The 26491-nt window shown below is 44.8% G+C and overlaps 1 protein-coding gene across 2 annotated transcripts in view; it reads right to left on the minus strand.

The window, feature by feature from the left end:
- The window catches only part of LOC140202786 (A disintegrin and metalloproteinase with thrombospondin motifs 20-like), a 618104-nt gene that overhangs the window by 82414 nt on the left and 509199 nt on the right, over positions 1 to 26491 (minus strand). For both annotated transcript variants that reach the window (XM_072268124.1, XM_072268123.1), the window contains 2 exons: positions 18322 to 18489; positions 7461 to 7634 (listed from right to left, as the gene is read on the minus strand). In XM_072268124.1, coding sequence (XP_072124225.1) covers positions 7461 to 7634; positions 18322 to 18489 — 342 coding nt within the window. The remainder of the gene's footprint in view (positions 1 to 7460; positions 7635 to 18321; positions 18490 to 26491) is intronic.

Consider the following 26491-nt stretch of genomic DNA (forward strand, 5'->3'; position numbering starts at 1 on the left):
GACTGGGCAAGGACCCAGAACCCAGGTCTTGACTCAGGCTCAGACTCCGGAACTAGGTGAAGACATGACGTGGTCTTGGGAGACAGGAACCTCAGAGCCTTGGATGAGGACTGGACCCTCGGGGCCTTGGACGAGGACTGGACGCTCGGAGCCTTGGACTTGAGAGACAGGAATGCAGAACAGAGCCTTGGTCTAGAGCACAGGTACACAGGGACATGGAACACAGAGCCGGGACCCCTCCTTGGGAACAGGACTTGGGGCCGGGGCTCTAACAGAATGCTGAACACGACAAGACTGTTCCCAACACTAGGTAGCAGCAAACAGCCAGACCTACTTAGCGAAGGCATGGACACAGAGACAGTTCCTAACACTAGGTAGTGGCGAACAGCCAGACCTACCTAATGAAGGCATGGACACAGAGACGGTTCCCAACACTAGGTAGCGGCAAACGGCCGGACCTACCTAGCAAAGGCATGGACACAGAGACAGTTCCAGCTCAACAATAGACAGTTCCTTATCTTGACACAGCAAGGCTCCGGTCTCACTCTAATGGTAGAACTTGACACAATTTGCAGGGCAAGGCTCCAGGCACAGGTTACAGGCAAAGGCTTCAGGCAGAAGGGGAAAGGAAGGGAACAGTCTAGCAACTGAAGCTCAACCCAGGAGCTGTTTATGTAGCCAGCCCAAAATCAGAATCATGTGCCTCAATTAAGGCGCACAACAGGACAAGAGAAAAATGGTAAACCTGGAATACGGATCGATGGACCGGACTGTGAACCGGAATGCGGACTTCACGGACCGGACCATGACATTTAGAGGTTAAAGTACTGATATGTATTAAGATGTGCATAAATACAGAATACCAGCATGTGTTTACTATGTATGCAGCATTATAAAAAGTTTCAAGTGTTTACAGTGCAGTGTAGTGAATGGGATGATAGACAGAAGGGGTGAGATGAGTCTAACTAGAATGGATGAACAGATTAATTTTCTAGGGGGAGAAACTTTTAAGATAGTGTAAAGTTTTTTGAATAGCCCTATAGCACTTTCAGAAGGGAGACTTTGGAAAAGGCTATTTGCAGGGTGGGTAGTGTCCATAATGCCCATACCTGTTTCTTTGTCCTGGTGATGGTAAACTGCAGCTAATGACTTTTTCTGCTGACCTGAGATTTCACTCTAGTTTCTGTATATTGTGAGCTGAGGCTGCACCAATGGCAAATATAATGTGGGTATAAACATGGTAAGAGAGGAAATTCTAACAGGTTTAGCTTCTTTGGAAGTAGATAAATAGGCTGAAGCAGATAAAATATTCCCCAGCTGTAAAGGGGCCAAAAAAGATAACAGTGCGGGTCCAACATTTTTCTCATCTCCCCGGTGAAAGGGGGCTCTTCACACTGTCAAGTAAAGGACTCAATGAACAATTCAAGAAAATACATGCCCATAAATTGCTGGATTCAATTCTGAAACACTTGCATTTAGAAGGGTCCTGTTTGACTGAGGAACTTATATTTTGAGGAGGTAACACAAAGATTTATTCTACTTTGAGGGTGAGTTAAATGCATTTGTTGTAATGTACAGGGATAGTAGGATAGACTGGTGAAAAATGATTTACCCCATGGAATCCGGAAAAATGCGGTGAAATACATTGAAAGTAGGCCCAGTGACAGGAAGTAGAGTGTAGTGATTGACTGGTGTTTCTTCAACCAGACAGCATTTACCATAGGATTCATTTAGACCCAGTATTCAGTCTGTTGTTTTCAGTGACACCCATGAACACAGGTGTCCCCTGCTTTTCGAACGTTCGCTTTACGAAACCTCACTGTTACGAAATACCTACATTAGTACCCTGTTTTCGCTTTCAGAAGGTGTTTTCACTGTTACGAAAAAAATTCAGCGTGCGATAAAAAATTCAATGCGCGAAAAAAATCAGTGCGCGATTAAAGGCAGCGCGTGCCCCGATCAGCCGCTCTCCCCGGATTCGGAACAGCATTCTCGCTAGCATTGTTTTAACATGAGCCTGTGAGCAGTCATTTGCAAGGTGAGTTCTATGGTGTCGGAAAAGCCTAAAAGAGCTCGTAAGGGTGTTACACTAAGCGTAAAACTAGACATAACTAAGCGTTTCGATCGTGGTGAACGAAGCAAGGACAAAATGAGTTTGGCTTGTGGAAGCTGATGAAGATGATGTTGAAGAGGTTTTGGCATCCCATGACCAAGAACTGATAGATGAAGAGTTGATGCAATTGGAAGAGGAAAGGATAATAATCAAAACCGGATGAGTAATGATAAAGTACGACTTTAATTTTGAAAGGGTACGTAGGTTTAGGGGATATTTGCAGGATGGTTTGAGTCCTAACAAAGAACTGTATGATAGAAAAATGTGCGAGGCTCAGCAGTCAAGCAAGCCTTCCACATCAGCCACAGCAGACGACGAACCTCGACCTTCGACATCGAGGCGGGCAGTCATAGGAGAAGATGAGCTGCCTGCCCTGATCGATGATGAGATGACACCCCCGTGTCCCACCACCCCAACACCTGGGCCTCGGACAGATACTGTACCGATTCGCGGAGAATGCAGCAGTAGCCGGGAGGCACACAGCACATCTTTAAGAAAAAAGCCAAAATAAACATGCTAATTAATTAGGTGCCACCCCACACGTAATTAATTAGCATGTTTATTTCGGCTTTTTTCTTAAAGATGCGCTGGGTGTGTCCCGGCTACCGCTGGACCCCTGCGTGCTTCATGGCAATGTATTGGTTGGTGGCTCAGAGGGTGGGGGCCACTGCACCACCCAGCCTGCGACGACTCAGCCTAACACACCATCATCAGTGTGCTCTGCGCTGTCCCGATTCCAGTAAGTGATCTACACTGTACATACATTATTTCTACTTTATATAGGCTGTGTATTTTTACGTGTTATTTGGTATGATTTGGCAGCTTCATAGTTTAAAGGTTACTGGAGAGAGTGTTTTTGCCAACAGCGCTTGCGTGAGATTTTCGCTACGGAGATCTGTGCCGGTAATGATTGTGGAAAAGTATTTCTACTTTATATAGGCTGTGTATTTATCATATCATTCCTGTTTTACTATATGTTACTGTTATTTTAGGTTTTATGTGTTATTTGGCATGATTTGGTAGGTTATTTTTGGGTCTGTGAACGCTCACAAAATTTTCCCAGATAAATAAATGGTAATTGCTTCTTCGCTTTACAACATTTCGGCTTACGAACCATTTCGTAGGAACGCTCTACCTTCGGATGGCGGGGGAAACCTGTAATCTGAAAATATATGTCTGAGTGTATAATAGGGGCATCTACAGCTGATATAAAAACGTGTTCGGCAGTGAAGAAGTGGGCTTCACACTACAGGAAGATACAGGTAGTCAGCTGGGCAGAGAAATGGCAAAAGGAGGACTTGGGGGGGCATCAAGGCAACAGAACGTACTGTACAACAGTGGGAGAAATGGAGGTCAAAAGGATTTTGCACCTACACTTGAGTGAACTACAGGTGAAAAGAAATTCAATCAGATTGGTGAGGTTGCACTTGGAGTACTGAGAATAATTTTGATCAACCTGCTATGGGAAAGACATGGTTAAACTGGAAAGAGCGTAGGGAAGAATTATAATGATGTTTCAAGGACCAGAGGTTCAGAGTTATAGTGAGAGGTTGGCCAGGTTAGGCCTTTATTAACTGGAATGTAAGAGAATCAAGAACATCCTTTCCAGACTGTTTAAAATTATAAGGCATATAGACAAAGTAGATAGTAACGTTTATAGAGTCATGAGCACTACAGCCCAGAAGAAGGTCCTTTGGCCCATCTAGTTCACGCCAACCTGTTTTATTGCCTAGTCAATGGTTCAATTGTTCCATTTAATATCAGAGAATGCATACAACATATAACCTGAAATTCTTACTCTTCACAGACATCTTCAAAACAGAAGAAAAACCCCAAAGGATGAATGACAGAAAAACGATAGAAGCCCAAAGCCCCCCTCCCCCTCCCACACACAAGCAGCAGCAAGGCAGGAACACACACCCCCTCCCCCTCCTCCCGCCTGCTTCAGGAAAAGCATCAGCACCCCCCCCCACGACCCGCCATACAAGCAATGTCAAAACCCCCAAAGAGGCCATGATCTAGAGCCATCAAAAACACACTCTTCATCCTAACACTTCCACATCCACAGGCTCTCTCACGAACGAGGGAGAGAGCGGTATTTCTCCTGTCACAGCGATAGGGAGACCAACGACTCGCAGTTTCGATGTGACAATCTGCAGCATTGACAGCAGCGTACACTGCTGTCTCGATGTTCTGATCTCCTGCAATGCTTCACTCAGTGACACCGGCGAACAGCCGGGTCATCGTCGAGACCAATCTACCTGCACCCAGTTCATAGCCCTTCATACCCCGTGCACACCTGTACCTTTCCAAACTCCTCGTAGCTGCATTTATTTATTTATTTCATGTTAACAGTAGACCCTTCAAGCCACACCACCCAAGCAAGCCCTGACAAACCCGATTAACCCTAACCTAATCACAGGGCAATTTACGATGACCAGTTAATCTACCTGGTATGTCTTTGGACAATGGGAAGAAACCAGAGGACCCTGAGGAAACCCACGCATCCCATGGGGAGTACGTACACAGACCCCTTACGGACAGCATCCAAACTGAATTCTGATCTCTGGGGTGCCCCGAGCTGTGATAGTGTCACACTAACCACTACGCTGCCGTGGTGCCTAGTGTTACAGCTGAACAAATGTTACCATTGATCCCTTATCTACTACTTACATTGGCAGCTCATTCCACACACATCACATTCTCAGTGAAATAGTTTCCCTAATATTTCACCTTTCACCCTTAACCTCTACACTCTAGTTCTAGTCTCACCCAATGTGCAGGGAAAAAGCCTACTTGCATTTACCCTATCTATACCCCTTATAATGTTGGATACCTTGATGACATCTCCCCTCATCCTAATCTCCAGGGAATAAGTCCTAACTTTTCCCTATCTCCTTATATCCTTTACCCCAGGGTATGGGAGTGCAAACTAGGGGTGCATGTTTAGGGTAAGAGGAGAAAAGACTTCAAAGGGATCTAAGGGTAACTTTAGAGGGTGGTGAATATATAAAATCAGCTGCCAGAGGAAGTGGCAATAGTATCATTTAAGAAGCACTTGGATAGGTACATGGAGTGGATGGACTTGTGCGGGAAATGTGGGTTGAATGTAACAAATTGTGGCTGGCTGTGTGAGCACCGTGGTTGGCAGGACTAGTTGGGCTGAAGGGCCTGTAGCTGTGCTGTAATCCTCTTCCAACATTAGCTTGATTTGTCACGTGTGTACGGAAACATGAAACATTTGCAATGAGTCCAATCATCAAGGATTGTGTTGGGCAGCCCACAAACGTTGCCACACTTCTGGCATCAACACTGAACTGTAGGAGGAAACCAGAATGCCTGGAGGTAAACCGTGCAGTTACAGGGAGAAAGTAGAAACACCTAATAGATAGCAACAGGAATCGAACCCCGATCAGTGATCGCTGGCTGGTGCTGTAAAGTGATTTGCTAACCGCGACACTGAACGTGAAGGGGCCACGACTCTTCCATGACTCTAGTTTAGAGTGAAGTAGTAGTCTGTATACTCCTCTTTGGTGTACAAACCCAGAAGTACCAAGGAGCTTCCAGCACTGATTCCAAGATCCTCCATCCGATGTGGCTTTGATGAGTCTCACTGACTGGACACTATGCTGTTGATCTTTCATGTACTGTATAATTTCTGATTTAACCACCACTGAAACTATTGTGCCTTGTTGAATGAGATGGAGTGGCTCACCATTAGAAATTGCACTGAAAAATCTTATTGATTCTGTAAAACAAAGTGTGGAGTCGAGTTCCCCCTCGAAAGAGAAATCAGAATTCCATGGATTTAAAATTTCATAGCGGTTCTGATTATTCAGCTTCCACCTGTACATCCCAGCTCTTATTTCTCAGCAAGATATTCTGAGTGGCTGGAAAAGTTTGGAGTTCATTAACCAAGTTCTTCAGATGTATGATGATGCCCAGGAAATCAATCCACCATTACAAGCAAGTATGATGTGCCTTTGACTTGGTATTGTCATACAGAAATAGAGTGCACTGTACTGATTCAACAATGTATTTGATCAGCATGCTTATGAAACACTGACACCCAGCAAGGTGCTCCTCACTGAACAATTTCCACCATGAAGAGTGAGGTGAAAAGTGGTCATGTCCAATTCAAATTACAATGGAATGACCTAATCTCATATCTAAACGGAGCTGGTGAACCTGTGGCACCTGCAAAAATTTTGTTGGCACGCGGCATGCAGTGCTGCCCCTCGATTCTTTAAATCTCACCCAAATTAAAAAATATACACCGTGGTTATCTCCACTGCCACATGAGGCAATGAATAACAGTTTTCAACCTGACAGTAGTGAAATGCTTTCACAGGAAACGTCTCATGCCAGCTTGGCACCAGCTAGATGGTTGCGGGAACAAATGACTTTGGATGATGCATTTTGAAATCCTCACAGGCCTGATGTACACATCAGTGTTTTGATATTAAATGGTTAAAACAGCAATTATAATTAGAAATTATGTTATTTTTCAATTGTTTTTTTCAAATATTATTATTAATCATTTTAAACAGGTTTTCTAAAATGCTTCATTCATTTCAGTCTGTTTCTGTTATACTTTAAATAATAGTAAAATAATGAATAACCAGAAATACGCACCAGGCTTCATCCTTTTGCCATTAAAAATCCATAATTATTGTTACTAATTTATTAGTTGGTGATAATCTCTGCTCAAAATTACCACATCATATGAAAGATTTTTTTTTAGATTATTTCCAATTTGGGGACGTGTTCTCGAAATGATTCACCAGCCCTGTTGTAGAAGATTTCCTTTAGATATTAAATATTGTTAATCAAATTAATACTGTTAAATTGATCACCTGAAATGTAAAAGAGAATGATATCTACATTCTGTAATAGGGGCATTTATAGCAGCTACTATATAGATTGATTGCTGTCCAAACCATTTCTCTCTCCAAGTGGTTAATGGTCAGAACAGATTTTAATTGATTAACAAGATTATTGGAAGTATTTGTGATGCTAATTTGGAGCTGACTGAAATATAAAACTTGGAGCATGTCACCAGTGGGACTCTCAGAATGAAACACAAAGGGCCACATTACAGGGTTAAAATTCTGTGACCAAAATGAAAGGCTTATTTAACAATACTGTCTGGAGTTTTGGAGACACAGTTTGCAGCTTCCTTTTGAGTGCATATCTGGTTTGGAACCTGGTCAAATAACTTCAGGCACTATTTATGCCAGAACATGCAGACATTTATATGAAGTCCCTACTAAGGAGGAAACACCATAAAAGAAACCCGTCTGTCTTTTCTGACGTTAACTTTTTCATCTTATCAGGCTATACTCACTTCTTGCCATTCCTGCGTGAGCCATTCGTAGTGCAGGCAGGCGGGAAGTCTGCATTGCTGAGTGGCGGCTGGGCGAGAGGATGGATAGCACACTTCTTCGCTGACCCGACCGAAACCCTTCAACCTGCAGTAGACATCCCTTCGCTGAAACCCAGCTCCACAGGTCACTGAGCACTGGCACCAAGAAAAGGCCAGAGAAAGACAGGTAAAAACTGAATTAGCAACTAACGTCAAAAAATTATTCATGTACGCACCAATATCATGTACAGGTTTCTTTAAGTGCTTTTTAAGGCTTCTTTGTGTTTAAAGTAATGATCGTCTCATTCCGCTGTGTATATTTGAAATACCTGTGTGTATTTGTAGATTTGAGAACATTTACAAAGATGTCGCCCAGACCCGAGGCAAATGAGTAACAGACAAAGAATGAGTAGGTTAGGACTTAATTCCCTGGAGTGCGTGAGAATGAGGAGATTCTTAAAGAGGTATACACATTTATGGGGAGGTATAAATAGGGTAAGTATCTGCAGGCTTTTCCCCTCAGGTTAGGTGAGACTAAAACTGGAGATTGTAGGTGAAGAGTGAAAATCTCCCTCTTTCTTTCCAATCCTGATGAAGGGTTTCAGCCCAAAATGTTGACGGTCCATTTCCCTCCATAGGTGCTGCCTGACCTGCTGAGTTCCTCTAGAGAAGAGCCAATTGCCAGAGACCCTCAGTGTTAGCATGTTCTCCATGACCTGTGTGTTGAGGAATTTTTCAGGAAGGCTATCATTAAGTATTGTTTGGATATTCCGCTGAATTTGCGGAGTCTGATGCCATTCCCCCCCACCCCCGGGTCAGCGGCTCCTTGTATCGGCATCTTAGTGTTGATTTCACTGCCAATGCTCCACTAATGTTGGTGATAAGATCAGCTACCTCTCACATTCCAAAAGACATATAGGTTTGCGGATGGAGATAGGGGGACTGTGGGGAAGCAGGCAAAGACACTCTTGATGTGGAATGAACAGGCATGTGATGCATCAGGGGAAGAGGCACATTTTCTGTTGAGTAGTTCAAAAATCTAGCAAACTTTTACTGCAGCATACACCTCACCCATCAAAGGAAGTCCGCTGTCTTGGGTCAGTTACACTTTCAGTCACCTTTAAGAACGGTGAAACAACTCGCATCTTTAAAATGACCCAGTCAACCTTCTCAGGTAGGTGACCATTAGCAAATATTCCTAACGCTCCCCACTGTTTGCCTTTCAAGAGCAATAAAACTTTCAAAGGACCAACGTTGATCTTTCAAGCAGATGGACCTGATGGACATTACTGAGACCTACTGAAAGTTATTGGAAATGGATTGAATCAGGGAAATCATTATTGAGATTGGCAGGCCTATAAAGCACAATCCCTTCCTTAGGACTGTTTTTACAAGTGCTGGTTTCATGAATAGCTCAACTAAAGAAAAGCTTTCAGGAAAATTAGAAAATCATGCACAACTTAGAAACTCAATTGATTTAAGCAGTTCATAAAAAGTGGATTAACTTGACTATATGTAACAAAGGAAGATCCCCAATATATCAGGCATTGATCCGTAAGGTTTAGGAACATATAATACCCCATCATTGAAGTGTATCTATCCAGTTCAAAATTAAAAACATCCCAAGAGTCCAAGATTGAACAGTAGGCAAGAACAAATTAATCAATACTTACTACAAGACATACCTTGTGGGAAAGCTGCCAGTGAGACAGATTTAATGTATCTTTCCGCACTAATTCAGGTTAACATCTATCTGCAACACTAAAATAACTACTGCAGTAAATGTACTTTACAACTCTACAGTCGATCAATCCAGGCCATGCTACCACCATCCATCAGGAGGTAGAGAAGTGTTTGGTCCCACACCATCAGGTTTAGGAACAGTTATTGCCCTTCAACCGTCAGGTACTGAACTGACATGGATAACTTTACTCACCTCAACAGTAAACTGGTTCCACAACTTAGTGTACAGACTCACTTTCAAGGACTTTACAATTCATATACTCAGTATTATTTATATATACTATGTATTATTCACAAAATTTGTCTTCTGTCGCATATTGGCTGTTTGCCAATCTTTATTTATGTATGTTTTTTTCATAAATTCCATTCTATTTCTTTATTTTCCTGTAAGTGCCTGCAAAGAAATGAACCTCAAGGTAGTATACGTTTGAGGCCTGAAATGTTTCGGCCCAAAACGTCGACTGTACTTTTTTCTATGGATGCTGCCTGGCCTGCTGAGTTCCTCCAGCATTTTGTGTGTGTTGCTGGGACTTCCAGCATTTGGCAATTTTCTCTTGTTCCAGGTAGTATATGGTGATGTTTATGTACTTTGACATTAAATTCAATGTGACTTTGAATTTACTTCGACTCAATTATGAACTGATTTTGTTTTGGAAACATTTTCCAAGCAGTTACCCAAGGGTGATGTCAGACACACGCAGATGATAATCTATTGATGAACTTGGTGGATATTGATTATTTCCGGGAGTAACAGCAGACTATTTATACTCTCCTCTTCAGTGCTGTTTTTAGGACCAGTTATCCAGCAATTTGCCAAACTAATCTTGGCACGTCTTAAAACTGAACACCCCATTTGACCGTAAATTATTCAGATACTATCCTGGATATAACTCATTCCATTGGGAAATATCCCACACTGCACTCTGCACTGATCAACTTGATCAGTTGACAAAAATTGAGAGATACTTTAGTTAACACACATAAAATGCTGAAGGGATTCAGCAGGTCAGGCAGTATCTATGGAGGGGAGTAAACAGGTGAAATTTTGAGCTGAGATGATTTGTCAGGACTGGAAGGGAAGGGGGCTCAGGTCAGAATCAGAATGTGGGTGGAAGTGGGAGGTGTACAAGCTGGCAGGTGATAGGTGAGACCAGGTAAGGGAGAAGGTGTGTGGGGGAGCGTCAGGGGAAATGAAGTAAGAAGCTGGCAGGTGATAGATGGGGGAGGTAAAGGACAGAGAAGAAGGAATCTAATGGAAGAAGACAGTGTGCCATGGAATAAAGGGAAGGAGGTGGGGAACCAGAGAAAGATGATGGACAGGTGTGGAGAAGAAGGGGTGAGAGCACAGCCAAAATAGTGAATGGAGTAAGAAGGGGGAGTGGGGAGTAATTAACCAGAAGTTACAGAAAACGATATTCATGCCATTGGGTTATCCGGAGAGGATATGAGGTTGTCTTCTTTCAAGGTGAACGTGGTCTCATTGTGGCAGTAGAGTTGGTCATGAAGTAACATGTCGGAACGGGAATGAGAAGTCAAATTGAAGTGAGTAGATCCTGCCATTTGCAGCAGGCAGAGCAAAGGTGCTTGACAAAGTGTTCCCCCCATTTACTTTATTCATACCACATTTTCCCAGCTAAACCTTTAGATCAGTGTTTCCTTTACACAGTGTTCCAAAGTTCATGAAACATCATGCCTCTCCCCTCTGAGGTTAGCTGACAGGTCATACAAATGTCAGCGTTGCACTGTACGAACGCCAGCATCCCGATTTAATGAAATTAGGAATGGTAGCTTTCCAAAGGTTGAGGAAACAGGTAATTTTAGATCAGAAGGAGAATCACTTTGAATTCATTAAATGGATTGAAGTACATCCAGGTAGCCAAATGGATTCAAATTCTGCTTATTGAAAATGGATGGATGTTAATTCTATATCATCTTTGTAATATATCAGCTATTAAATTAATTTTAGATTCATTTCTTCATGTTTCAGTTGGCAACCATTGCAGTTAAAATCCCAAACACATGGAATGGATTCCCAGAATCACAGAACAGCACAGCATGGGAGGCCTTTCAGTCCATCGTGTCTCTGCAAGCTCTCTACCACAAAACTCCCTAGTTACATGCGTTACTCTTTCGCTGTAAACTTCCAAACTTTTCTTCACCACATATTCACCCAGTTCCCCCTTGAAGACCACAGTGAAACCTTCAAACAGACAAAGGATTTCAGATTCTGACCACATTCTGTAACAAAGTATTTGCTAAATCATTTTCTTAATTTTCTGGCCCTTCATTTTTATGCTGTGACCCTTAGACCTGAAACCTGCCATCAACATAACTAATCTCCCATTGCCTGTTCTGTCTACAGCCTTTATCATGTTATGCCCTTCTATCATATCTTCCCACAGCCTACTGTAAGGAAAGCAATCACAACCCTTCAAAAGACTAAATGATTAAAGATTTGCTTTATTGTCGCATGTACTTTGAAACTTGCAGTAACATGTGTTACTTTTGCCTTAGTGACCAACACTGTCTGAGGATTGAGCTGGGGCAGCCCGTAAGTGTTGCCATGTTTCTAGCACCAACGTATCATGCCCACAATTCACTAACCCTAATCCTAACCGTAGGTTTTTGTAATGTAGGAGGAAACGCACGTGGTCACGCGGTGAGAGTGCAAACTCCTTGCACTGTCAACCTGTATATATCCTGCTGCAATTCATCCCTGTTCTCAGTTTACAGCGGTACCAAATGCTGTGTTATCCGCAAAGTTAGCAACTGTGAATGGCACCCCCAAACCTCAGTCTCACTATAGATTGGAAAAGCAACTGACCCCAACTCTTGTCTCTGGGTGTGTCACTATTCATCTTCGCCCAGTTTGAAAACAGTGCTTGGTAACCTGCTAAAATATTCCTTTGATCCTCTATCGGCTGATAATCCTTTATGGAGCACCTGATCAAAGGTTTTAGAATCATAGAGCACTACAGCATATCTTAAGCCCTCCTAGTTGGTGCTGGCCGAGTCCCAACTAGACCATAGCCCTCTCATCCATGTACCTACCCGAACTTCTCATTAATGTTACAATTGACCTTGCATCTACCACTTTTGCTGGCAGCTTGTTCCACATTCACACTACCCTCTGAGCGAAAGATTTTCCCCCTTAAGTTTTCCTACTTTGACCCCAAACATATGACCTCTAATACTAGTCTCACCTAATCTCAGTGGAAAAACCTGATTGAAATTATCCTATCTATAGCCTTCATAATTTTGTTTACCTCTGTCAAATCACTCGTCTCCTACACTCCAGGGAGTAAAGCCCTAACCTATTCAATCTTTCCCTATAACTCAGGTCCTCAAGTCCTGCCAATGTCCTTGTAATATTTTTTTTCTGTACTCTTTCAATCACTTGGTATTTGAATCTTCTAGGTTCCATTTTACCGCACAACATTCCAATGGGCAGAACAGTGGCGTACTTGGTAAAGCCACTGATTTTTTTTACCCCTTTTCTTATTGTTAATACGTGCGATTTTGGTTGGGTCAGACTGGTTCTGCAGTCTGCAGTTAGTGAATGGCACAGTGCTAAAATGAACTGAACTGAACTGAACTAAACTGAACGTTCCTAAACTGTTTCTATTAGTCCCTGGTTTGATGCTTTATATTCTGTTTATTTGGTCTTTTTTTTTTGCTGTTTGCACAATTTGTTCTCTTTTTGTGCGTTGGGTGATAATGCTTTTATTGAACAGGTTCCATGGTGTTTCTTTGTTTCATGGCTGTCTGTGGGAAGGCAAATCTCAGGGTTGAAAACTGCATGCATACTTTGATAGTAAACGTACTTTGAATCTTTGAATCTTCTGCCTCACAGCTTCAGAGACGTGGGCTCACTCCTGACCCCGGGTACTGTCTGTGTGATGTTTGCCTGTTCTCTCTGTTACAATGTGGCCTCCACTGGGTGCTCCAGTTTCTTCCCCCGTCACAAAGACGTGAGGGATGTTAGGTCACCTGACCACTGTAAATCACCCAATGGATAGTGAGAGGTAGAATCTGGGGGATGGGGGGCGCGCGAGGGATGGGTGAGTTGATGGGAATAAGGTGAGAATAGCATGCGAGTAACACAGGATTAATGAAGGTTTGGTGTAAATGGGTGGCTGATGGACAGCACGGACTCAATGCGCTGAAGGACCTGTCTCTGGGCTGGATCTCTCTGTGTTTCTCTATGACTGTCCCAATGCTGGGCAGTTCAAGAGATTAATTGGCTCCATAGCGTGTAAGTACGTGGTAGAATCTGGGGGGGGGGGGTTAAGGCAAACTAGCGTATATACTTCATTTGGAGTTTGAGGTGATTTGTATGCCTCCAAAGACCCTATCAAATTTCTACAGATGTACTGTGGACAGCGTGCTGACTGGTTGCTTTGCCGTCTATAATGGGGGCACCAATGCACAGGATCAAAGAAAGCTGCAGACAGTTGTAGACCCAACCAGCTCCATCACAGGCTCAGCCCTCCCCAGTATCAAAGACATCTTCAAAAGGCAATGCCTCAAAGACCAGGCATCCAGCGTTAAGGACCCTTCACCCAGGACATGCCCTCCTCTCATTACTACCATCGGGGACGAGGTACAGGAGCCTGAAGGTCCACACTCAACATTTCAGGAACAGCTTCTTCCCCTTTGCCATCAGATTTCTGACCGGTTCATGAACTCATGAACACCAGCTCACTATTTCTCCTTTGGATTATTTATTTATTTTATATTTTGTTGTAACTTCTCGTATTTATTTTATTCCTGGCTGTGTATATCACTGATTGTAATTCCAATTCTGATCCTGAGTCAGAGAACATGGGAAGTGTCTGCCACTGGAAAACAATTGGGAAGGGGATGTTGTGGAAGGGCTGAAATAGACCCCTTTATCTTAAGGAAATATGGCACATGGCAACATAAGAAAACGAAGATGCAGGCTTGAAAAGTACAGGAGGGACAAGCAGAGCGGCCATTGCCAGGAGTAGGTCAGTGACGAGAGTAGAAGCGTCAGGCTTCGGCGTTGGCTCTGGGTAGGCCTCTGTTAAGGTTTTCTTTTTGTTTTTCTCTTACTCTGCCTGGTATAGCAAATGGCGGTTGTGTGTTCTTCATGCCAGATGTTGGAGTCCTGGGAGAACCAGAGTCTCCCAGGGAACTGCATCTGCATGAAGTGCATTCGGCTGCAGCTCCTGTTCGGGATCTGGAGCTGCAGATGGATGATCTTCGGCTTGTACGGGAGAGTGAGGAGATAGTTCACCAGAGTTACAGGGAAGCAGTCACCCTGAAGCTGCATGAGGTGAGTAGCTGGGTGACTGTCAGGAGGAATGGAAATATAAATAGACAATTAGAGCAGAGCACACCTGTGGCCAGTCTCCTCAAAATTCAGTATACGGCTTTGGATACTTTTGTGGGGGATGACCTCCTGGGAAAATGCCATGGTGACCGGGTTACAGACACTGAGCATGCATCCGTGGTGCAGAAGGGAAAGAGAGAGAAGAAGGGAGCGGTAGTAATAGGGGACTCAATAGTGAGGGGAACAGACAGAAGATTCTGCAGACATGAACAGGACACCCGGATGATATGTTGCCTCCCAGGTGCCAGGGTCAGGGGCATCTCAGATCACGTCCACAACATCTTGGAGGGGGAGGGAGAGCAGCCAGATGTCTTGGTACGTATTGCTACCAATGACATAGGAAGGAAAAACAAAGAGATCCTGTAAAGAGATTTTAGACAGCCAAGTAGAAAGCTGAGAAGCAGGACCTCCAGGGTAGTAATTTCTGGATTGCTCCCTGTGTCACACGCCAGTGAGGGTAGAAACAGGATAATTTGGCAGATAAAGGCGTGGCAGAGAAGCTGGTGCAGGGGGCAGGGTTTTCAGATCCTTAGATCATTGGGATCTCTTCTGGGGGAGGTATGACCTGTTCAAAAGTGACGGGTTACACCTGAACCCGAGGGGAACCAATATTCTCACAGGCAGGTTTATTAGAGCTGTTGGGGAGGATTTAAACTAATTTGGTTGCGGGGTGGGGGGGGGGGGGAAACCGGAGTGATGGGACTCAGGATATGATGGATGGTAAGAAAGTAAAGATAGCGTGCAGTCAGGCTATCAGGAAGGACAGGCAGGTGATGGGACATAGTTGCAGCCAACAGAGTGAATATTAGTACATTAGGGATGCAAAATCAAAAAGGGTAGCAAACACGGTACTCAAGGTGTTGCATCTCAATGCACGGAGTATAAGAAATAACTAGTTGATTATGTTGCACTATTACAAATTGCCAGGTATGATGTTGTGGCCATCACTAAATCGTGACTGAAGGATGGTTGTAGTTGAGAGCTGAATGTCCAAGGTTACATGTTATATCAGAGGGATAGGAAGGTAGGCAGAGGGGGTGGTGTGGCTCTACTGGTAAAGAATGGCATCAAATCAGTGGAAAGGTGTGACATAGGATCGGAAGATGTTGAACTCTTGTGGGTTGAGTTAGAAACTGAAAGGGTAAAACGACCCTGATGGCAGTTATATACAGGCCTCTCAACAGTTGCTGGGAGGTGGACCACAGATTACAATAGGAAACAGAAAAGGCATGTCAAAAGGACAATGTTACGATAGTTATGGGAGATTTTAACATGCAGGTTGATTGGGAAAATCAGATTGGTAATGGATCTCAAGAGAGTGAGTTTGTTGAATGCCTATGAGATGGCTTTTTAGAGCAGTTTGTCATTGAGCCTACTAGGGGATCAGCTATACCGGATTGGATATTATGTAATGAACAGAGGCGATTAGGGAGCTTAAGGTCAAAGAACCCATAGGAACCAATGATCATGATATGATTGAGTTCAACTTAAAATCTGATAGAGCGAAAGTGAGTCTGACGTCACTGTATTTCAGTGGAGTAAGGGAAATTACAGTGGTATGAGAGAAGAGTTGGCCAAAGTAAATTGGAAGGAGCTACTGGCAGGGATGTCAGCAGAGCAGCAATGGTGTGAGTTTCTGGGAAAAATGAGGAAGGTGCAAGACATATGTATTCCAAAACAAGGAATGCTCAAATGAAAAAATAGTACAACCATGGCTGACAAGGGAAGTCAAAGCTAATGTAAAAACAATAGAAAGGGCATACCAACAAAGCAAAAATTAGTGGGAAGATAGAGGATTGGGAACTTTTTAAAAACCTACAGAAAGCAACTAAAAGAAGCATTAGAAGGGAAAAGATGAAATATGAAAGCAAGCTAGCAAATAATATCAAAGTGGATAGTAAAAGCTTTTTCAAGTATGTAAAAAATAAAAGAGAGATGAGAGTAGATATAGGACCGCTAGAAAATGAGGCAGGAGAAATAACAGCGGGGGACAAGAAGATGGCAGATGAACTAAATGAGTATATTGCATCAGTCCTCACTGTGGAAGACACTAGCAGTGTGCCAGGTGTTGAAGGGTGTGAGGGAAGAGAAGTGGGTGCAGTTACTTTTATAAGGGAGAAGGTGCTCAAAAAGCTGAAAGACCTAAAGGTACATAAGTCACCCAGGTACTGAACGAGGTAGCATTATAGATTGTGGCGGCATTAGCAATGATCAAAAATCATTGGACTCTGGCATGGTGCCAGAGGACTGGAAAATTGCAAATGTCACTCCACTCTTTAATAAAGGAGAAAGGCAGCAGAAAGGAAGCTATAGACCAGTTAGCCTGCCCTCAATGGTTGGGAAGATATTAAAGTCAAATGTTAAGGATGGAGTACTTGGCGACACAGGACAAGATAGGACAAAGTCAGCATGCTTTCCTTAAGGGAACATCCTCCTGACGAACACGTTGGAATTCTTTGAGGAGATTACAAGTAGGATAGATAAAGGGTAGCAGTGGATGGTATATATTTGGACTTTTAGAAGGCTTTTGACAAGGTGCCACACATGAGGCTGCTTACCAAGTTAGGATCCCGTGGTATTACAGGAAAGTTACTAAGATGATTAGAGCATTGGCTGATTGGAAGGAGGCAGCGAGTGGGAATAAAAGGATTATTGTCTCGTTGGCTGTCAGTGACTAGTGGTGTTCCGCAGGGGTCAGTGTTGGGACCACTTCGTTTTCTGTTGTATGTAAATGATTTAGACGATAAAACTGATGGCTTTGTTGTCAAGTTTGCAGATGATACAAAGATTGGTGGAGGGGCAGGTAGCGTTGAGGAAGCAGGTGGGATGCAGGATTTAGATTAGGAGAATGGGCAAGAAATTGGCAAATGAAATGTAATGTTGGGAAATGCATGGTTATGTACTTTGGTAGTAGAAATAAATGTGGACTTTTTTCTAAATGGGGAGAGAAAATCCAAAAATGTGAAATGCAAAGGGACTTGGGAGTCCTTGTGCAGAACACCCTAACGATTAACTTGGAGGTTGAGTAGGTAGTGAGGAAGGCAAATGCAATGTTAACATTCATTTCAAGAGGTCTAGAATACAAGAGCAGGGATGTAATGCTGAGGCTTTATAAGGCACTGGAGACTCACCTTGTGTACAGTTTTGGGCTCCTCATATTAGAAGAGATGTGCTGGCATTGGAGACGGTTCAGAGGAGGTTCACAAGGATGATTCCAGAATTGAAGGAGTTATCATACAAGGAAAGTTTGATGGCTCTGGGTCTGTTCTCATTGGAATTTAAAAGGATGAGGGGGATCTCATTGAAACCTTTCGAATGTTGAAAGGACTAGACAGAGTAGATGTGGAAAGGATGTTTGCTATGGTGGGAGAATCTAGGACAAGAGGGCACAGCCTCAGGATAGAGGGGCACCCTTTCAAAACAGAGATGCGGAGAAATTTCTTTCACCAGATGGTGGTGAATTTATGGAATATGTTGCCACATGCAGCTGTGGAGGCCAGGTTGTTGGGTGTATTTAAGACAGAGATTGATATGTTCTTGATTGGACATGGCATCAAAGGTTACAAGGAGAAGGCTGGGAAATGGGGTTGAGGAGGAGAAAAAAAAGGATCAGCCATGATTGAATGGCGGAGCAGACATGATGGGCCAAATAGCCTAATTCTGCTCCTATGTCTTATGGTCTTATGAATTAAACCTAAGAGCTCCTTGTTTTTCAGTACAATAAAGAACCACATCAGGTCTTACCTCGCTCCACGGGGTGGCCCTCCAGCTGGGGCAACGACCTGCTCGGCACCGCTTGTAAACTCGAGGCTTCTTCAGATGCTCACAGTGCTTGTGGTCCACGGCTACCTGCTCCGTGTCAATGCAGGCAACTTCCCGGCGCTTGGTCCCTTTCCCACAGGACACAGAACACTAGGAGCAAAGCACAGGAGCTGAAGGTGAACAATTCATTGCAACTCACTCCGTCAGGGAGATCTCGGTAAATTCTGTTTTAGATGGAGGATATTTAGCAAAGTGTCAACAGACAGGAGGCCAGAAACAATAACCAATATACTGATACTCTGGATATTGTAGCAAAGGCACAAAATACAGAAAGAAACTCCATTAATCCAGCATACTTGGAGATTTAGTGGCAGTAAATGAGAAGTCATACAAACAACCAAATGTTATTCAACACTTTTAGTTCACAGTTTGTTGATAGAACATACAACAGTGCAGTAAAGGTCCTTCAGCTGACAATGTTCTGCCAACATTTTAACATACTCCAAGATCAATCTAACCCTTCCCTCACACATAGACTTACATTTTTTCTTCCATCCATTTGCCTACCTAGAATTCTCTTAAATGTCCATAAAGCATCTGCCTTTACCACCACTGCCAGTAGTGTGCTCCATGCACCAACCATTCTCAGTGTAAACAAAAACCTACCCCTGCCATCTCCCCCTATGTTTTTCTCCACTCAGACTGAAAGGATGTCCTCTGCTGTTAGCCACTGCCACCTTAGGAAAGTGATGCCGACTGTCCGCTCTATCTATGCCTCTTGTCAACTTATACAGTAAAAAAATAGAATTTCCAGTGAACCCAAAACCTTCAGTGGGGGTGTGGGTAATTGAACCTGGCAATTTCCAGGGAAGCATGGCAACAGAGGCAGGTGGAGTTGAAGGGAGTGAGGGAAACATGTGTTTAAAGGGACTGAAGGAACTGTGAGGGTAAAGGGATGTGGGGGTCATGTGTTTAAAGGGACTGAAGGAACTGTGAGGGTAAAGGGATGTGGGGTCATGTGTTTAAAGGGACTGAAGGAACTGTGAGGGTAAAGAGATGTGGGGGTCATGTGTTTAAAGGGACTGAAGGAACTGTGAGGGTAAAGAGATGTGGGGGTCATGTGTTTAAAGGGACTGAAGGAACTGTGCAGATAAAGGGATGTGGGGGTCATGTGTTTAAAGGGACTGAAGGAACTGTGAGGGTAAAGGGATGTGGGGGTCATGTGTTTAAAGGGACTGAAGGAACTGTGAGGGTAAAGGGTTGTGGGGTCATGTGTTTAAAGGGACTGAAGGAACTGCGAGGGTAAAGGGATGTGGGGTTCATGCGTTTAAAGGAACTGAAGGAACTGTGAGGGTAAAGAGATGTGGGGGTCATGTGTTTAAAGGGACTGAAGGAACTGTGAGGGTAAAGGGATGTGGGGGTCATGTGTTTAAAGGGACTGAAGGAACTGTGCAGATAAAGGGATGTGGGGGTCATGTGTTTAAAGGGACTGAAGGAACTGTGAGGGTAAAGGGATGTGGGGGTCATGTGTTTAAAGGGACTGAAGGAACTGTGAGGGTAAAGGGATGTGGGGGTCATGTGTTTAAAGGGACTGAAGGAACTGTGAGGGTAAAGGGATGTGGGGTCATGTGTTTAAAGGGACTGAAGGAACTGTGAGGGTAAAGGGATGTGGGGTCATGTGTTTAAAGGGACTGAAGGAACTGTGAGGGTAAAGGGATGTGGGGTCATGTGTTTAAAGGGACTGAAGGAACTGTGAGGGTAAAGGGATGTGGGGGTCATGTGTTTAAAGGGACTGAAGGAACTGTGAGGGTAAAGGGATGTGGGGGTCATGTGTTTAAAGGGACTGAAGGAACTGTGAGGGTAAAGGGATGTGGGGTCATGTGTTTAAAGGGACTGAAGGAACTGTGAGGGTAAAGGGATGTGGGGGTCATGTGTTTAAAGGGACTGAAGGAACTGTGCAGATAAAGGGATGTGGGGGTCATGTGTTTAAAGGGACTGAAGGAACTGTGAGGGTAAAGGGATGTGGGGGTCATGTGTTTAAAGGGACTGAAGGAACTGTGAGGATAAAGGGTTGTGGGGTCATGTGTTTAAAGGGACTGAAGGAACTGTGAGGGTAAAGGGATGTGGGGGCATGTGTTTAAAGGGACTGAAGGAACTGTGAGGGTAAAGGGATGTGGGGGTCATGTGTTTAAAGGGACTGAAGGAACTGTGAGGGTAAAGGGATGTGGGGTCATGTGTTTAAAGGGACTGAAGGAACTGTGAGGGTAAAGGGATGTGGGGGTCATGTGTTTAAAGGGACTGAAGGAACTGTGAGGGTAAAGGGATGTGGGGTCATGTGTTTAAAGAGACTGAAGGAATTGTGAGGGTAAAGGGATGTGGGGGTCATGTGTTTAAAGGGACTGAAGGAACTGTGAGGGTAAAGGGATGTGGGGGTCATGTGTTTAAAGGGACTGAAGGAACTGTGCAGATAAAGGGATGTGGGGGTCATGTGTTTAAAGGGACTGAAGGAACTGTGCAGATAAAGGGATGTGGGGGTCATGTGTTTAAAGGGACTGAAGGAACTGTGAGGGTAAAGGGATGTGGGGGTCATGTGTTTAAAGGGACTGAAGGAACTGTGAGGGTAAAGGGATGTGGGGGTCATGTGTTTAAAGGGACTGAAGGAACTGTGAGGGTAAAGGGATGTGGGGTCATGTGTTTAAAGGGACTGAAGGAACTGTGAGGGTAAAGGGATGTGGGGGTCATGTGTTTAAAGGGACTGAAGGAACTGTGAGGATAAAGGGTTGTGGGGTCATGTGTTTAAAGGGACTGAAGGAACTGTGAGGGTAAAGGGATGTGGGGGCATGTGTTTAAAGGGACTGAAGGAACTGTGAGGGTAAAGGGTTGTGGGGTCATGTGTTTAAAGGGACTGAAGGAACTGTGAGGGTAAAGGGATGTGGGGTCATGTGTTTAAAGGGACTGAAGGAACTGTGAGGGTAAAGGGATGTGGGGTCATGTGTTTAAAGGGACTGAAGGAACTGTGAGGGTAAAGGGATGTGGGGGTCATGTGTTTGAAGGGACTGATGGAACTGTGAGGGTAAAGGGATGTGGGGTCATGTGTTTAAAGGGACTGAAGGAACTGTGAGGGTAAAGGGATGTGGGGGTCATGTGTTTAAAGGGACTGAAGGAACTGTGAGGGTAAAGGGATGTGGGGGTCATGTGTTTAAAGGGACTGAAGGAACTGTGAGGGTAAAGGGATGTGGGGTCATGTGTTTAAAGGGACTGAAGGAACTGTGAGGGTAAAGGGATGTGGGGACATGTGTTTAAAGGGACTGAAGGAACTGTGAGGGTAAAGGGATGTGGGGGCATGTGTTTAAAGGGACTGAAGGAACTGTGAGGGTAAAGGGATGTGGGGGTCATGTGTTTAAAGGGACTGAAGGAACTGTGAGGGTAAAGGGATGTGGGGGTCATGTGTTTAAAGGGACTGAAGGAACTGTGAGGGTAAAGGGATGTGGGGTCATGTGTTTAAAGGGACTGAAGGAACTGTGAGGGTAAAGGGATGTGGGGTCATGTGTTTAAAGGGACTGAAGGAACTGTGAGGGTAAAGGGATGTGGGGTCATGTGTTTAAAGGGACTGAAGGAACTGTGAGGGTAAAGGGATGTGGGGGTCATGTGTTTAAAGGGACTGAAGGAACTGTGAGGGTAAAGGGATGTGGGGGTCATGTGTTTAAAGGGACTGAAGGAACTGTGAGGGTAAAGGGATGTGGGGTCATGTGTTTAAAGGGACTGAAGGAACTGTGAGGGTAAAGGGATGTGGGGGTCATGTGTTTAAAGGGACTGAAGGAACTGTGCAGATAAAGGGATGTGGGGGTCATGTGTTTAAAGGGACTGAAGGAACTGTGAGGGTAAAGGGATGTGGGGGTCATGTGTTTAAAGGGACTGAAGGAACTGTGAGGGTAAAGGGATGTGGGGGTCATGTGTTTAAAGGGACTGAAGGAACTGTGAGGGTAAAGGGATGTGGGGTCATGTGTTTGAAGGGACTGAAGGAACTGTGAGGGTAAAGGGATGTGGGGGTCATGTGTTTGAAGGGACTGATGGAACTGTGAGGGTAAAGGGATGTGGGGTCATGTGTTTAAAGGGACTGAAGGAACTGTGAGGGTAAAGGGATGTGGGGGTCATGTGTTTAAAGGGACTGAAGGAATTGTGAGGGTAAAGGGATGTGGGGGTCATGTGTTTAAAGGGACTGAAGGAACTGTGAGGGTAAAGGGATGTGGGGTCATGTGTTTAAAGGGACTGAAGGAACTGTGAGGGTAAAGGGATGTGGGGTCATGTGTTTAAAGGGACTGAAGGAACTGTGAGGGTAAAGGGATGTGGGGTCATGTGTTTAAAGGGACTGAAGGAACTGTGAGGGTAAAGGGATGTGGGGGTCATGTGTTTAAAGGGACTGAAGGAACTGTGAGGGTAAAGGGATGTGGGGTCATGTGTTTGAAGGGACTGAAGGAACTGTGAGGGTAAAGGGATGTGGGGGTCATGTGTTTGAAGGGACTGATGGAACTGTGAGGGTAAAGGGATGTGGGGTCATGTGTTTAAAGGGACTGAAGGAACTGTGAGGGTAAAGGGATGTGGGGGTCATGTGTTTAAAGGGACTGAAGGAACTGTGAGGGTAAAGGGATGTGGGGGTCATGTGTTTAAAGGGACTGAAGGAACTGTGAGGGTAAAGGGATGTGGGGTCATGTGTTTAAAGGGACTGAAGGAACTGTGAGGGTAAAGGGATGTGGGTTCATGTGTTTAAAGGGACTGAAGGAACTGTGAGGGTAAAGGGATGTGGGGGCATGTGTTTAAAGGGACTGAAGGAACTGTGAGGGTAAAGGGATGTGGGGGTCATGTGTTTAAAGGGACTGAAGGAACTGTGAGGGTAAAGGGATGTGGGGGTCATGTGTTTAAAGGGACTGAAGGAACTGTGAGGGTAAAGGGATGTGGGGTCATGTGTTTAAAGGGACTGAAGGAACTGTGAGGGTAAAGGGATGTGGGGTCATGTGTTTAAAGGGACTGAAGGAACTGTGAGGGTAAAGGGATGTGGGGTCATGTGTTTAAAGGGACTGAAGGAACTGTGAGGGTAAAGGGATGTGGGGGTCATGTGTTTAAAGGGACTGAAGGAACTGTGAGGATAAAGGGTTGTGGGGTCATGTGTTTAAAGGGACTGAAGGAACTGTGAGGGTAAAGGGATGTGGGGGCATGTGTTTAAAGGGACTGAAGGAACTGTGAGGGTAAAGGGTTGTGGGGTCATGTGTTTAAAGGGACTGAAGGAACTGTGAGGGTAAAGGGATGTGGGGGCATGTGTTTAAAGGGACTGAAGGAACTGTGAGGGTAAAGGGATGTGGGATCATGTGTTTAAAGGGACTGAAGGAACTGTGAGGGTAAAGGGATGTGGGGTCATGTGTTTAAAGGGACTGAAGGAACTATGAGGGTAAAGGGATGTGGGGTCATGTGTTTAAAGGGACTAAAGGAACTGTGAGGGTAAAGGGATGTGGGGGTCATGTGTTTAAAGGGACTGAAGGAACTGTGCAGATAAAGGGATGTGGGGGTCATGTGTTTAAAGGGACTGAAGGAACTGTGAGGGTAAAGGGATGTGGGGGTCATGTGTTTAAAGGGACTGAAGGAACTGTGAGGGTAAAGGGATGTGGGGTCATGTGTTTAAAGGGACTGAAGGAACTGTGAGGGTAAAGGGATGTGGGGGTCATGTGTTTAAAGGGACTGAAGGAACTGTGAGGGTAAAGGGTTGTGGGGTCATGTGTTTAAAGGGACTGAAGGAACTGTGAGGGTAAAGGGATGTGGGGGCATGTGTTTAAAGGGACTGAAGGAACTGTGAGGGTAAAGGGATGTGGGGTCATGTGTTTAAAGGGACTGAAGGAACTGTGAGGGTAAAGGGATGTGGGGTCATGTGTTTAAAGGGACTGAAGGAACTGTGAGGGTAAAGGGATGTGGGGGTCATGTGTTTAAAGGGACTGAAGGAACTGTGAGGGTAAAGGGATGTGGGGTCATGTGTTTAAAGGGACTGAAGGAACTGTGAGGGTAAAGGGATGTGGGGGTCATGTGTTTAAAGGGACTGAAGGAACTGTGAGGGTAAAGGGATGTGGGGTCATGTGTTTAAAGGGACTGAAGGAACTGTGAGGGTAAAGGGATGTGGAGGTCATGTGTTTAAAGGGACTGAAGGAACTGTGAGGGTAAAGGGATGTGGGGGTCATGTGTTTAAAGGGACTGAAGGAACTGTGAGGGTAAAGGGATGTGGGGTCATGTGTTTAAAGGGACTGAAGGAACTGTGAGGGTAAAGGGATGTGGGGTCATGTGTTTAAAGGGACTGAAGGAACTGTGAGGGTAAAGGGATGTGGGGGTCATGTGTTTAAAGGGACTGAAGGAACTGTGAGGGTAAAGGGATGTGGGGGTCATGTGTTTAAAGGGACTGAAGGAACTGTGAGGGTAAAGGGATGTGGGGGTCATGTGTTTAAAGGGACTGAAGGAACTGTGAGGGTAAAGGGATGTGGGGTCATGTGTTTAAAGGGACTGAAGGAACTGTGAGGGTAAAGGGATGTGGGGGTCATGTGTTTAAAGGGACTGAAGGAACTGTGAGGGTAAAGGGATGTGGGGTCATGTGTTTAAAGGGACTGAAGGAACTGTGAGGGTAAAGGGATGTGGGGGTCATGTGTTTAAAGGGACTGAAGGAACTGTGCAGATAAAGGGATGTGGGGGTCATGTGTTTAAAGGGACTGAAGGAACTGTGCAGATAAAGGGATGTGGGGGTCATGTGTTTAAAGGGACTGAAGGAACTGTGAGGGTAAAGGGATGTGGGGTCATGTGTTTAAAGGGACTGAAGGAACTGTGAGGGTAAAGGGATGTGGGGGTCATGTGTTTAAAGGGACTGAAGGAACTGTGAGGATAAAGGGTTGTGGGGTCATGTGTTTAAAGGGACTGAAGGAACTGTGAGGGTAAAGGGATGTGGGGGCATGTGTTTAAAGGGACTGAAGGAACTGTGAGGGTAAAGGGTTGTGGGGTCATGTGTTTAAAGGGACTGAAGGAACTGTGAGGGTAAAGGGATGTGGGGTCATGTGTTTAAAGGGACTGAAGGAACTGTGAGGGTAAAGGGATGTGGGGTCATGTGTTTAAAGGGACTGAAGGAACTGTGAGGGTAAAGGGATGTGGGGGTCATGTGTTTAAAGGGACTGAAGGAACTGTGAGGGTAAAGGGATGTGGGGTCATGTGTTTGAAGGGACTGAAGGAACTGTGAGGGTAAAGGGATGTGGGGGTCATGTGTTTGAAGGGACTGATGGAACTGTGAGGGTAAAGGGATGTGGGGTCATGTGTTTAAAGGGACTGAAGGAACTGTGAGGGTAAAGGGATGTGGGGGTCATGTGTTTAAAGGGACTGAAGGAACTGTGAGGGTAAAGGGATGTGGGGGTCATGTGTTTAAAGGGACTGAAGGAACTGTGAGGGTAAAGGGATGTGGGGTCATGTGTTTAAAGGGACTGAAGGAACTGTGAGGGTAAAGGGATGTGGGGTCATGTGTTTAAAGGGACCGAAGGAACTGTGAGGGTAAAGGGATGTGGGGGTCATGTGTTTAAAGAGACTGAAGGAACTGTGAGGGTAAAGGGATGTGGGGGTCATGTGTTTAAAGGGACCGAAGGAACTGTGAGGGTAAAGGGATGTGGGGTCATGTGTTTAAAGGGACCGAAGGAACTGTGAGGGTAAAGGGATGTGGGGTCATGTGTTTAAAGGGACTGAAGGAACTGTGAGGGTAAAGGGATGTGGGGGTCATGTGTTTAAAGGGACTGAAGGAACTGTGAGGGTAAAGGGATGTGGGGGTCATGTGTTTAAAGGGACTGAAGGAACTGTGAGGGTAATGGGATGTGGGGTCATGCGTTTAAAGGGACTGAAGGAACTGTGAGGGTAAAGGGATGTGGGGGTCATGTGTTTAAAGGGACTGAAGGAACTGTGAGGGTAAAGGGATGTGGGGTCATGCGTTTAAAGGGACTGAAGGAACTGTGAGGGTAAAGGGATGTGGGGGTCATGTGTTTAAAGGGACTGAAGGAACTGTGAGGGTAAAGGGATGTGGGGTCATGTGTTTAAAGGGACTGAAGGAACTGTGCAGATAAAGGGATGTGGGGGTCATGTGTTTAAAGGG

The sequence above is a fragment of the Mobula birostris genome, chromosome 9 (genome assembly GCF_030028105.1).
Source record: "Mobula birostris isolate sMobBir1 chromosome 9, sMobBir1.hap1, whole genome shotgun sequence".
In the NCBI taxonomy this organism is placed as follows: domain Eukaryota; kingdom Metazoa; phylum Chordata; class Chondrichthyes; order Myliobatiformes; family Myliobatidae; genus Mobula; species Mobula birostris.